This window comes from Seriola dumerili, unplaced genomic scaffold, assembly GCF_002260705.1.
Source record: "Seriola dumerili isolate Sdu_G_001 unplaced genomic scaffold, Sdu_1.0 BDQW01000019.1, whole genome shotgun sequence".
Taxonomy (NCBI): domain Eukaryota; kingdom Metazoa; phylum Chordata; class Actinopteri; order Carangiformes; family Carangidae; genus Seriola; species Seriola dumerili.
The window spans coordinates 440757-452561 of NW_019174274.1; the positions used below are offsets into that span (position 1 = coordinate 440757).

At 46.3% G+C, this 11805-nt stretch overlaps 1 protein-coding gene across 1 annotated transcript in view; it reads right to left on the minus strand.

Moving 5' to 3' along the window:
* Positions 1-11216, minus strand: part of LOC111233963 (Krueppel-like factor 7) — a 33675-nt gene extending 22459 nt beyond the window's left edge. The window contains exon 1 of the mRNA XM_022761902.1: positions 11024-11216. Coding sequence (XP_022617623.1) covers positions 11024-11125 — 102 coding nt within the window. The 5' untranslated portion in view covers positions 11126-11216. The remainder of the gene's footprint in view (positions 1-11023) is intronic.
* Between the last annotated feature and the right edge of the window lie 589 nt (positions 11217-11805).

An 11805-nucleotide genomic window follows, 5' to 3' on the forward strand; every position in this document is an offset into this window, starting at 1 on the left:
TGCTGGAGCCAGGCGCTGTGAAGGGTTTCACTGCAGCCAACGGCATGGCAAAGGTTACCATCAATACAGTGGCAGGACTCTCAAGTCTGCTTATCACTGTAAGTCTCCAATTTTTCTTTTTCTTTTTTTTTTTTTTTGGGGGGGGGGGGGGGGGGGGGGGTTTGCGCTTGTTGCGAGCGGGCCGGGGAAGAAAACAAGCATGAGCAGCGAAAAGCAGGTCAGTGGAACAGCCTCGCAAAAGGCCAAGGTGGATTAGCTCAGGGTCGCAGACGTGTTGGGAGTGAGTGTTTGTGGGGGGGAACCTGTGAAGTTACGCAAGAGTGTGTGCATCGCGGTGACTTTATGTGCATCCGAGACCGTGCAAACAGGAGGTGGGGCGCTGTCGGTCTGTCTATTATTCCGCCAATGCTTTCAAAAACCAAACCTGAGCGACTAAGATTAGCCCAAGCTGCTTAAAATATTGAAAGATGTCTCCGTGCCACCGCTGCTGCTGCTGTGGGCTCTCCTCCAAGAGATAGTGAGAGTGCATGGGAGTTTAGGTTGTATGCAGATGGGCGGAGGCGGCACGGCAGGCTGAACCCGTTCACCCTGCAGTGCAGAGTGGCTGGCACAAGCCGAGTGTGAGGACTTTTCACCCCAATTTCATCCTGACTGTGTTGGGCTGCTCAGTGGAGAGGGTGGTTAGGAACTGAGAAAGGTGTTAGGAACTCATTGACTTTGGCCTTTAGCTCCCTGTGCGTGCTGGTGTGTGTGTGTGTGTGTGTGTGTGTGCCTTGTCTGCTGTCCTGCAAGCAGAGCATTCAGTTGAAAGAAGCGGGTGATTACAGGGCAAAGGCTGAAGCCCAGACTTAAGATTTGAGGTTATAGTTTAAAGGCTGGCAAATTAATGTGTTTTAAGTGAATGCGAGGTCGTGACAGTTGCAGTGGAACGTGTGCAACATAGGAACAAGTGCATGTGTGTGTGTGCATAAACACACACACACATGTACAGTATACACACACACCACCTGCTCTGCTGAATATTTAAGAGAAAACTGCCACTTTTCTTCCTGATGCACACACGGGTATAAACACACATATAAACTGTCTGTGAAGCTCTCTCTCTTTCAATTTCTTGCTCAAACACACACACATATTACACACACACACACCAATGAAAATTATTGATGTGCTCTCTTATAAAACAGTGGCTGCTCCCTAAAGTATTCCTGGCAACATCACAGGCTGAAAATAGCTGCCGACCCAAATAACTTTCCCCGCCGGAACAGAGAAGGAGCCAGACCACAGCCACCGGCGACTGGCTTTACTAATTGGCATCATTTTACAATGAAATAATATCTGGGGCAATAGACTGAATAACACATAGCAGTAAACCAGAGAGTGTGGAGGATGTGCCGTCTAGCCACGCAAATGCTCGGAGACGAGTGATGTGAGGAAGGGAGGGCTTTGGGGGGGGGGGGGTGCCTTCGCTCTTGTTAGCATAAGTTATCAAATTCTCCTCCCTGAAAATAAGCAAGCGGGAATTGGGTAGTGAAACATTTATGTGACACCATCAGTTTAGTTAAAAGATGGGAAAAACATCAACAGCAGGAGTTCTTCAATGTTTTTAAGTCACAAACTGGCATTTGTATCACGGATAGAGGGAGTTTGTGTCTATTGACTTAGCAGTGATTCATTTCTTGCATTCAACATGGAAAGATAATTAAAAAAATCTATGAATAGATGTAGATTCTGTTACTTGAAGAAATTAAATTACAATATAATTATAAAGAATTAATTTCTTGTTCATTATTGACTCGACAGGTAGATTTTATCTCCTTAAAATCCACTATTCAGGAAAAAAGTGAACAATTTTTGCACCCGGAGTCGCTTGAGACGGCGACTTGCTTTCTGCCCAAAGCTCTGCTGTTTATGTCAGCCCACAGGACACCACCAAAACTCCCAGTTTGGACCAAAACAGCAAAATCACCACCCCTGGAAAAACACATCCCGTGAGCTGCAACCATGCATCCGAGGAAACGAGAGGGCGGAAGGCATAAACACAGATGTCTTTTGGCAGCCCAAATCTTAATTAGCACCAGGAGATTCATCTAATCAAAGGGTTGCCAGCCCATCATTAAGGCTAAAACACACACTGCTCGCCTCACATACCAGAACAGAACAATGGGAAACAGAGGTACACTGTCACGCTGATGAATGGGTCTCCCCACAGGTCTCATTAAATCACAGAAGGGCACTTCCCAGGCTCGTTGGAGGAGTTGAGCAGGGTGCAACATCCTCTCTGTCCCCTCTGTCTCTCTACGCTGACACTTACTGCCTTTTTTTTTTTTTTTTTCTCCAAAGGGTGCATGTCAAAATAATATTTTTTCATAGTAAAGAAAAATGCACTTTCAGACTTTGACATCCCAGTTCAAGCTGAATCCGCCTGGTTTTGAGGATGCAAGTCGTATCTTATTCAGACAACTCAACCCTGCAGGGGCTTGGAACGATAGAAACTACATGACGTACCCAGTTGGCTGCAGACACCAGTGTCTTTAGGGTAATTTGGGGGCCCAGTTCAATCTTCCAGTCAGGTTAGCATCAGCTGTTGACAATGGAAAACATGCTTAATCTGTTCCTGACCACCCATCTGAGTCCTCACCTCTGCTCTCCAGCTGCCAAAACACACACGATACACTGTAAAGCAGCTTTGAGAAACAGAAAGAGTGACAAAGAAGTAGACTGAAACTTGATTTCATAGTAAATTTATATTTTTGTGCCAAAAGAAATAAGACTTTGTTATATTTTGTGAACACGACCTAGTCTATCCATCCAATTTAGTCCATCCAAGGGGTGGAGTGGGGCTGCAGACCTCCAAGGGCCTTGAAAATATAAGGTTTCGGTGATTTGATTAATTGCAAATTTCATTAGGGAATTTGCACAATTAAAATGAAAGAGTGATGACAAAAGAAACTAAAGGAAGGAAAAAATAGAAATACAGGGAGGATGAGGAATCTTTGCAGAAAAGACAGATGGAGTGATGCAGAGAGAGAGAGAGAGAGAGAGAGATACTGATGGAAGAGAAAGGTCCTGACTCACTGGCCAACCAGCCGGGCAGCTTTGGAGCAGTGAGCCGTGGCAGGTGGAAAAACACCACTGGCTTTGCATGTCGGACGGCCGCAGCTGAGCGTCGAGGCCAGCATGCAAAGCGCGTGCGCACACACACACACACACATACGCCTGACTGCATAGACTCTCACAAAGACACAAACTTTCTGGCGCTTACATAATACAGCATTGGAAACGTCTATACTGGACTCCCTGATTGCAATGTCAAGCCAAGATAATATCCTTTTACAAAAGCACACGCTCTCTAAAAGTCAACAAGGCCTGCTCTATGGCGACTCAGCTGTGATCTTCACCACTGACTGCTTTATAAACTATCCAACCGCTTTCAGAGCGCGCCGCGTCCTTGCGGCTGTCACCACCAAGAGCTTAGGGCTGTGATTGATGGCTGGCTTCAGATGACAACAACAAGCAGCGGTGTTTACTCAGGGCAAATTGCCCTTGTCTCTCTCTCTCTCTCTCTCTCCCCCCTTCCACCTCTTCCTCCCCCCCTTTCTCTCGCTCAATCTTCGGAGAGCGATGGCCCACATGGCTGGATCTCTGGTTCTGGATGGCTAGGAGCCCCTCGGGGTGGGATTAGCCTCCCGGACTGACAGCTAAACAAACAAATAGGCCAAAGCTGGTCTTCCTGCTTGCCAAGGCTGCCTAGCAACAGGTAGGCAGGAGGATGGGATGTAACGCTTGGTATGTCACAGCCAACGGTGGCTATAAAATGCCTGGACATAGTGTGAATATGTGGCCATTATCAAAGCCGGTGGGTTTCCAAATATGTGAACAGGCTGGAGGATTAAACAAACTGCGGACCCGGCAATGTAACCAAGACAACCAAGTATTACTTCTTCACATAGTCAAGGCCCTTTTGCATTGAGTGATTCACGGTGATGAGTTCATGGAACAATACACACACAAGGTAAAACTGTCACTCTGATGAGCTGATGAGATACAGTCAGTTACAATGAGCAACCTGCCGGCAGCTACACGGCAATGTTATGGTGAATCACCTGATTGATGTTTACCTCACAGCCAACACTCTTTGCTGAAGCCCAGATAAAAGTCAGATACCGTGTTAGCACTCTGGATTCAGCTATTTGATACAAACACATCCACGAATGTATTTTCAAAGCTGATGACAGAATATAGCTTAAAGGAATATTTTTGGGAAATAATATTTCTTGGCCGTGCACAGTGTCACAGTTGACGACAAGATTCCAGCAATTCACTGCGCCCCGGCAAAAAATAAAATAGTCCCACAGGATGTTACGCTTTGTTTTTTTCCACAAATTAAACAGACAAGATAAAACATGTTAATTCCAGAGCTTTAGAGGTGCGAGTAAGCAGATTTAGTTTGCTGTTTCCCTCCTTACAAGTCAAGACAACAAATTATTTTCTGAAATGTTGAACTATTCCTTTAAGCCCATTACCAACGTGATTAAAAGTCAAACAGCTGTTCGTTTGCCACATTCTGGCAGCGTTTTATGAGTGTAAACTTGATCCATTGAAGCAGGCGAAGACTATATATCCCTCGCCCATAACAGCAACGTCAGATATTAAAGCAGCTCCTCTCAAACGCAGGGCTGCTCGTCCTCTCATGGTGGAAAACTTTATTGAAATAACAGGGATTGTCTTAAATTAGATGTAAATACTTCTGATGCAACAGTTTCTTCAGCAAATTTTTCTCCATGCCTTTTATTCATGTTGCACTCTGTATAAAAGGGGGTCTTTGTTCAGCATTGTGCCAAATTTTGATTGCATAACTCTCCTGCGTTCAACTTTTTTTTTTTTTGTTGCAGAGGCTGACTTTAAATAGGGGTTAGAGCAGGGCAAGTCAAACAAGGCAGCTGTGACTTCGTCAAAACTGTCTTCGCAGAATTTGTCAAAGGGGGAGAGAGCAAGAGAAAGTCATGAGATAAAGAGGGGGGGGGCAGGGAGGGGGGGGTCGATAGTGATTCCAAAGCATAAAATGAGTCCCTGAGACTTCTCTTCTTTTCTCTTCTCTCCCTGCGGTTGCCAAGCCGGATGGCAGAAGCGAAGCATGTCGGATCACTGTAAGGTGCTGTAACGGCTTCCCGATTTCGCCTCAAATGATGTGAAAGTCATTGCCAAGCCATGTGTGCCGGTGTGAGGCGAAAAAAATGACTGGCTCCTCTTCTCACTGTTAATCAAACCTGGGGTGGCAGAGCGTTTCGCAGACGGAAGCCATACATAAAGATGTGCTTGTTCACCACGCTCCCCCCCCCCCCCGTCCTCTCCTCTCCCTTCACCCCCCCTCCCCCTCCTCGCCGCCTTTCTCTCCTCCACCCCTCACCCTTCTCCCTCTCTCTCTCTGCCAGTCACCAAACCATCAGACAAATGAATACTTCCTCCGCCGTCCTCTCTTTCATCAGCGCTTCCCACCTTTTCATCAACGCCCATAAAGCAGTAGCAGGCACCTATCACTGGCAATCGCCTCTCAGCTGCCTGAGTGATGAGACAGAGGTGACAGAGTTCACTAAGCGCTCTTATGGCAGAATGGATGTTACTGGGTCAGGGGGTCGCCCGCACATCTCGTTATACAACATACACAGACGCACGAACCTGCGCACCCGCATGTGGCAGTGTGTGCGCACGCATGAAATACATCCCCATCTCAAGAGAATATCCTGTAAAATCAAAGCCAGGCAATGAAATTCTGGGCAAAGAACACGCACTCAAACCTGTGCATGTGCATGTGAGGATGCATGCGTGCTGCAGAGATAAATGAATTCAGAGGATGTTCTAACCTCTGGAGGCTAAAATAAGGTGAAATAACAAGTTAAATGCACGCACAAGTGAAGCTCCTAGACAGCAGGGACTGTCTTGTTAAGATAACTGCTGCTGCTCTAGAGCCAAATTGAGTTTTTGCAGTTACAGCTCATTTATCTGTTTATACTAATTCGATGAACTCATAGCTCTTTTATTACAATCTTTTCCCCACATAAACAGACGTGCATCTCTTCTCAGAATCAATGCATTGAGTAATAACCTTGTGTCTGGAAAAACACCCTAAAAGCAGCAGAGATGCTGCATTGTGCACCGGCGCACAAAGGCTTCCTTTCATGCCTCGGCGTGTCACGGGCCAAGTCACGTCAAATAGATTCTACGTGGCATCCATCTTCACGATCTTCTGACCGCTATCGATTTTAGAGGTGAGCAAAACAACGCCACGGGAAATCAATTTGATATTCGACATCTGAGCGTCATGAGGTAGCACAGGAGCGCTTTGAGGAAACCTGGAAATTAAGTGCAGCTAAAAGAGAGTGATACAGTGTTGTATGAATGCAAGTGAACTATTAGGGATGGCTGTGCTGTCACATCTGAGGTGAAACTGCGATGCTACTCTCCTGCCTTCCATCACATATCGAGAGTCTTTGTGCAAACGGGACCAGGCATCAGTTAAACTAAAAGGGAATTAACTAAATTTTTCTTTGGTGCATGTCCAAACCCGATTTCAGGAATCCCACATCTCGTACTTACAGTTGATGTGACATTTTAATAAAGCCACAGGCGAGGAGCAGAGACACTACCAGGAGCTCTTTGGAGACAAATAAGATTAAGTCCCAGTTTGTCCTTCCTCCTCCTGCTTGCAGAATACTGAGCTGTGCCTGTTACAGGATTGATTTAATTTTAATTTGCATAAAATTATATCGAATAGCAGCCGGTAAAAGGTCACAGAGAAGACACGAAGTGTGTTTTAAGAGCAGCTCGTTTACTTTCACTTCTTAAACTCATTCATTCTCAGTGCTGGGTGCTCCAGAAAAAGCAAAAGCAGAGCGACTTGGGGAAGATTGTTACCTGGCAGCGGCTGTGTTACAACACAACTGAGCAGCGTGGGGAAAACGCACAAGATCCTGAGCTTACACAACAGTTCTGCAGAGATGAAAAATCCATACTGTGCTAATTCTATAAGAGGAAAGAAAAAGAGGGGGAGAAGGAGAGAGAAAGGAGGAACGAAGAAGGGAGGGAGGAAGACGCAGACAGGAAGGAGGGGGCCAGTTGGCTGCGCTCCCCGGCATGCCTGCTGTGTGTGAGAAAGCAGCTGTGGCCTACTGAGGATTACATAACATACTGAGACACATACGCACTGGCGTGCACGTACGCAGACACACGCACGGCTGCGTATGGATGCTTATAGATATTCACACATTATCTGCAGATTCTCTTTTGTCACTTCATCCTCTTTCTGTCCTCATCATGACCTCTCCAGAGGCAGACACAGACGTCACCACGCTGATGTATCTCTCTGGCCTTGTCCACAACTTTAACAACTTAGAGCTGAGTGACTTTTTCCTCATGGAGGCCTCAGCCAAGGCACAAGAAAAACTCCAACTATCTGCATCTGTGCTTCTTCCTCTGAACACCGTACCCTCTTCTTCTCTGACTGTCTAACTGCGTGTGCTCGTCGCTCCTGGGGGTGGGGGGGTCGTCCAGCCCACTGGACTGTGAAATGCGAAACCCTGCAGCGGGGAGAATGTGCGTGCTCGGCAACTTCCCCCACCTCTACGCTCGCCAGTCAACCCCCAGATGGAGCTGATGCTGCCGCCGCTGCTCCTGCTTGGGAAATGTGTGTTATTGAGTCGCGAGCAAAAAGTGGATGTTGAGTGAATGCATCTGAGCACGTGGGTTTGCATATGGAGGTCGCACCGGAGCGTCATGCCGCTCCTTCCACACTTAGAAACACAGATGCCACGTACAATCTGTCCACATCCACATATAGAAGCCCATAATGCACCATGCAGACATTTTCGCTTGGGTAGGCATCAGGCACTCAGTATACGTGTGTGTACATATGAGTGTGTGTGTGTGTGTGTGTTGAACCCCTAAGGCATAATATATGTGCTTGGAGGGTATGGAGTGTGTCCTGAGGTCAATGACAGACAGCCATTTGTGGTGTCCTGTTACGTCCTACCCATCAGGGTCAAGTGCTGTGGATGAGGGCACGTCATCAGCTGAACCTAAAGGCAGCTGAAAAAAAAAAAACCTATCACATCAGGCTGAAATTCAATCCAGATGTTTTGTCTTTTTAAGGTCCGTATCTAAATGCTCTGAAGATGCTGATGAATGTTTGATGGTGAAGCCAAATGTGGTTTTACCAGAGAGAATGCCAGTTTAGAAAGGAGCATAACAAGCACTGGAAATCGCAGCCAAGATAAAAAAAGCCATTTCTGTTTGTATAAAGATGCAAAATAACACGTGTACTCTTTGCTTTGAAGGAAAGTGGGCTCCACAAATAATGAGCGAGTTCTGATCAGCTCTGCTTGTTCTAAATCCAACCCAGCGCTGCTGTTTGTTCCAACTCTGAACAACCAACTGTACTGGGATTTGGAAGCGAGACAGCACAGTTCAGTTTGGCACCATTAGGTTCAATAATGGAACAAATAGCAGCCTCAAATGTACCATCTGCAGACCTCCAAAACACTTTCCTCCTTTTCTGCTCCCCATCCTCCAATAACCGCCTGAATCATCCCTCACAGACACCAACAGGGGACACAGTCTTCATTCTTGTCATCGCATCTGAGGGAGCCATTTAGGGGCCGGCTACAACAGCCTCCTATCTCACCATCACAGCCTATAAAAGCATCAAATTCTAAATTGTGCCTGGAACACAGAGGGGATTGCTCAAACTCCGCGTCCCCGGCTGGAGACAGAGCTTTTAAGGCGAGTCACTACTCATAATTCCTGTATTCAGGCGAGCCTCGGTGCCATCTTCATATAACTACAATGAACACACAGATCGCTTTGCCAAGAACATGTCTGTGCTGCGGGGGTTTCAAAGTGTGGGGCAACTCATAATCCTTGTGCTCGGAAAGGACACAATGCAATCTTCTTATCCCGAATAAGGGTTGTTTCCAAAAAACCGTCTTTGATATTTACTCCAGTGACTTGTAATGGGACACGAGGCTTCAAATGCTTTGAGTCAAAGCCAGCAAATTGGTTGAAAAAAGTGTTTTTACACCATATGAATGATATTTCTAGCAATTTCTTGAATTATTTTGCATCAGAATTATGATTTTAAAGTAATCTATGCACTGACAATGACACCTTTTCTAAAATAGCTTAAAATGAGTCAGCTTCCCTCTCCAATGATGTAGATATATTGATGCTATTAGGCATAAATGTGTGACTATTGTTAATGAGTCTATGCATTTACCCTAGACTGGAGGGTTCACCTCTAAAATCTGACATTTCACATGTAAAAAGGGGCATTTCCTCATGGATTCACAGCATGCAGCTGCTAAATGAGAGCAGGTATCTGCTTGGTTCACACTAATAAAGCCTCTATATTCATGAGACAGTGACTGTTAAACTTCATGACGATTGTTTTTTCAATTCCAAAATGGACGTTGTTGTCTCAGGGAGAATAAGCAGCAGACAGTCGCTCCAGTCAAAGAAAACTGACATATCCAGAGCTTTCCCAGCCTTTTGCCTGCACATGGAGCTAGCTCTCTCTCTCTCTCTCTCTCTCTCTCTCGCTCACTCTCTTCCATTTGCATTAGGTATTGATTTTGATATGCAGGCTGTGGGTGAGAAGCAGGAGAGAGACATGCACTGCATTTGGTACAAGTGGGCCCGTGCAATTTAAAATCCACTGACAGTGAAGGCAGGGAGTTGGGAGACTTGTTATGAAAAGATGCGTCGGTGGCTTAACAGTAGGATGCCAATTAGGCTGCTTGGCCACAACGAATGGATCCGCGGTCACGCACCGGTTTCTCTCTCTCTCTCTACCCCTCCACCCCCTCCCTCTCTCCCTCCTCCTCCTCCCCCGTGTAGCAGAGAAGTGGGGAAAAACTGAAGCTCCTATTGCATGAACAATACCGGCATCAAATTTCCATGCAATGATTTTTTTTTTTTTTTTTTTTTTTTTTTGCTCGGTCAGTCAAGTGCAGCATGGAAAGCATCATCACCGGCAGCAGCAGCAGTAATAACAGCAGCAATGCAGGTGGGCTGATGGCTGTGTGGCTCTTATTTGGGCTTGGGTATGGACAAAAAAAGAAAGTAACTATAAAGATAACAATTTAATAATTAAAAAAATAGTATTTCTACAAATAGGATTAAGATTTAAACCAGTTACGACGTGTGGAAAATTCACAGCCATAACCAACGCAAACACAGGTATAATAACACACTTTCCACTGTGGATTTCTGGACTGATATCAGCAGAGAAGAGCGATATGTGACTGTGGAGTAAAAGAGCAGTAATGGCCGTGTAAAGTGCCGGTGCCCCCCCCCCCCATCCATCACCATGTGGCCGCGTGGATCCTGGAGCTTTTCTCTCAATATTCATCCACTGAAGTTGGATGAAGGAAGTGTGTGTGTGTGTGTGTGTGTGTGTGAGAGAGAGAGAGAGAGAGAGAGAGAGAGTGGGGGTGGAAAAGAACATGCAGATGACAGTTTTTCTTCTCCTACACTGCCTTCGCACATTTCTTTTTTTCACCACTGCATTTAAAGATGGTACAAAGCCAGACATGTTAGGATATCTATTATGAATAAGAGAGGGGACTTCTCTCCATGCAGGGGGGCTCACAACTCAGTAATATGAGGGATGTAGATGTATTATTCACGACCAATTCAGTCCCTATTATGGGATTCGGGTCTTCATCTTCCCAAATTGCATTTGACAGCTTTATTACGCGCCGGCGTGCGCTCGCATCTTATCCACTTTGCCATCTCTCGTAAAGAAATGTCAGATATACGAGTGATAAAAACGCATTTCACCTCCTCATTTGTCCCTGTACTCCCTACGTCCGCGCGTTTAGGGGGGGGGGGGGAAAAAAAGTTGACGCCTGCATCCCTGGGCGCGTGTGTGAGCACAAATCGAGCGAGAGGAGAGATGTGCGGTGGAAGCTGCTGCGGGGTGAAGGATGCACGGCGGCTGGGATTGAAAGTTGAGACGTGAGCCTACCTGCTGCCAGTTTTCCTCCAGCGACGGCATGGCAGAGAAGTAGCCGGTGTCGTGAACGAGCTGAAGTTCCTGAAAGATACTGTGGTTCGCCAAGACATCCATGCTGACGCTCGGTGATGGAAAACAAGGATGATCCACAAGAAATATGCCTCCTTTCTTGGCTGTGTCAGACCTCTACATCCACTTCTTTCATATTAGTCCAGAAGAGGAGATTAATTGCTCGGTGTAGCGGCTGAAAACGTGGCGGTTAAGCTCCCTGTACCTGCGCGCATTATCGGAGTCGGTGCGTAAAAGAGACTGGAGGTGATGGAGGCTCCATGCGTATCCGTGTTGCCAAAATAGACACTGATAGGGAGCCGGAGGAGGGGAGGGGCTTGGTAAACGAAGGGGCGTCGTTTGGTTTGTCAATCAACTCCCCTGCTTGTCCATTTAAGGCAAATGGGCGGCGGAGGAGTCATTAGTGAGGAGGTGGAGCATGGAGAGGCGGGGTTAGACGGATTCAGCGCGCCGGATTGGCTCCGGTGTCACGTCACTCATGCCAAATATGGGCTGGATAGGTGAGCTATTTATGGATGGGTATATTAGATTTGGAAAAAAGTCTGAAAGGCTAGTCTGAGAGGAGAAGCCATGGTGTAAACATCATGTGCTCACAAATAGGAGCTGGAAACAGTATTAATAGGCTGTTATATTGTTCCACTGTGTAAATATTTAATTAGAATGAATGCAGGATGAGGCATTAGGCTATAGGAAAAATACAATCCTCTATAGAGACTCACAACGTG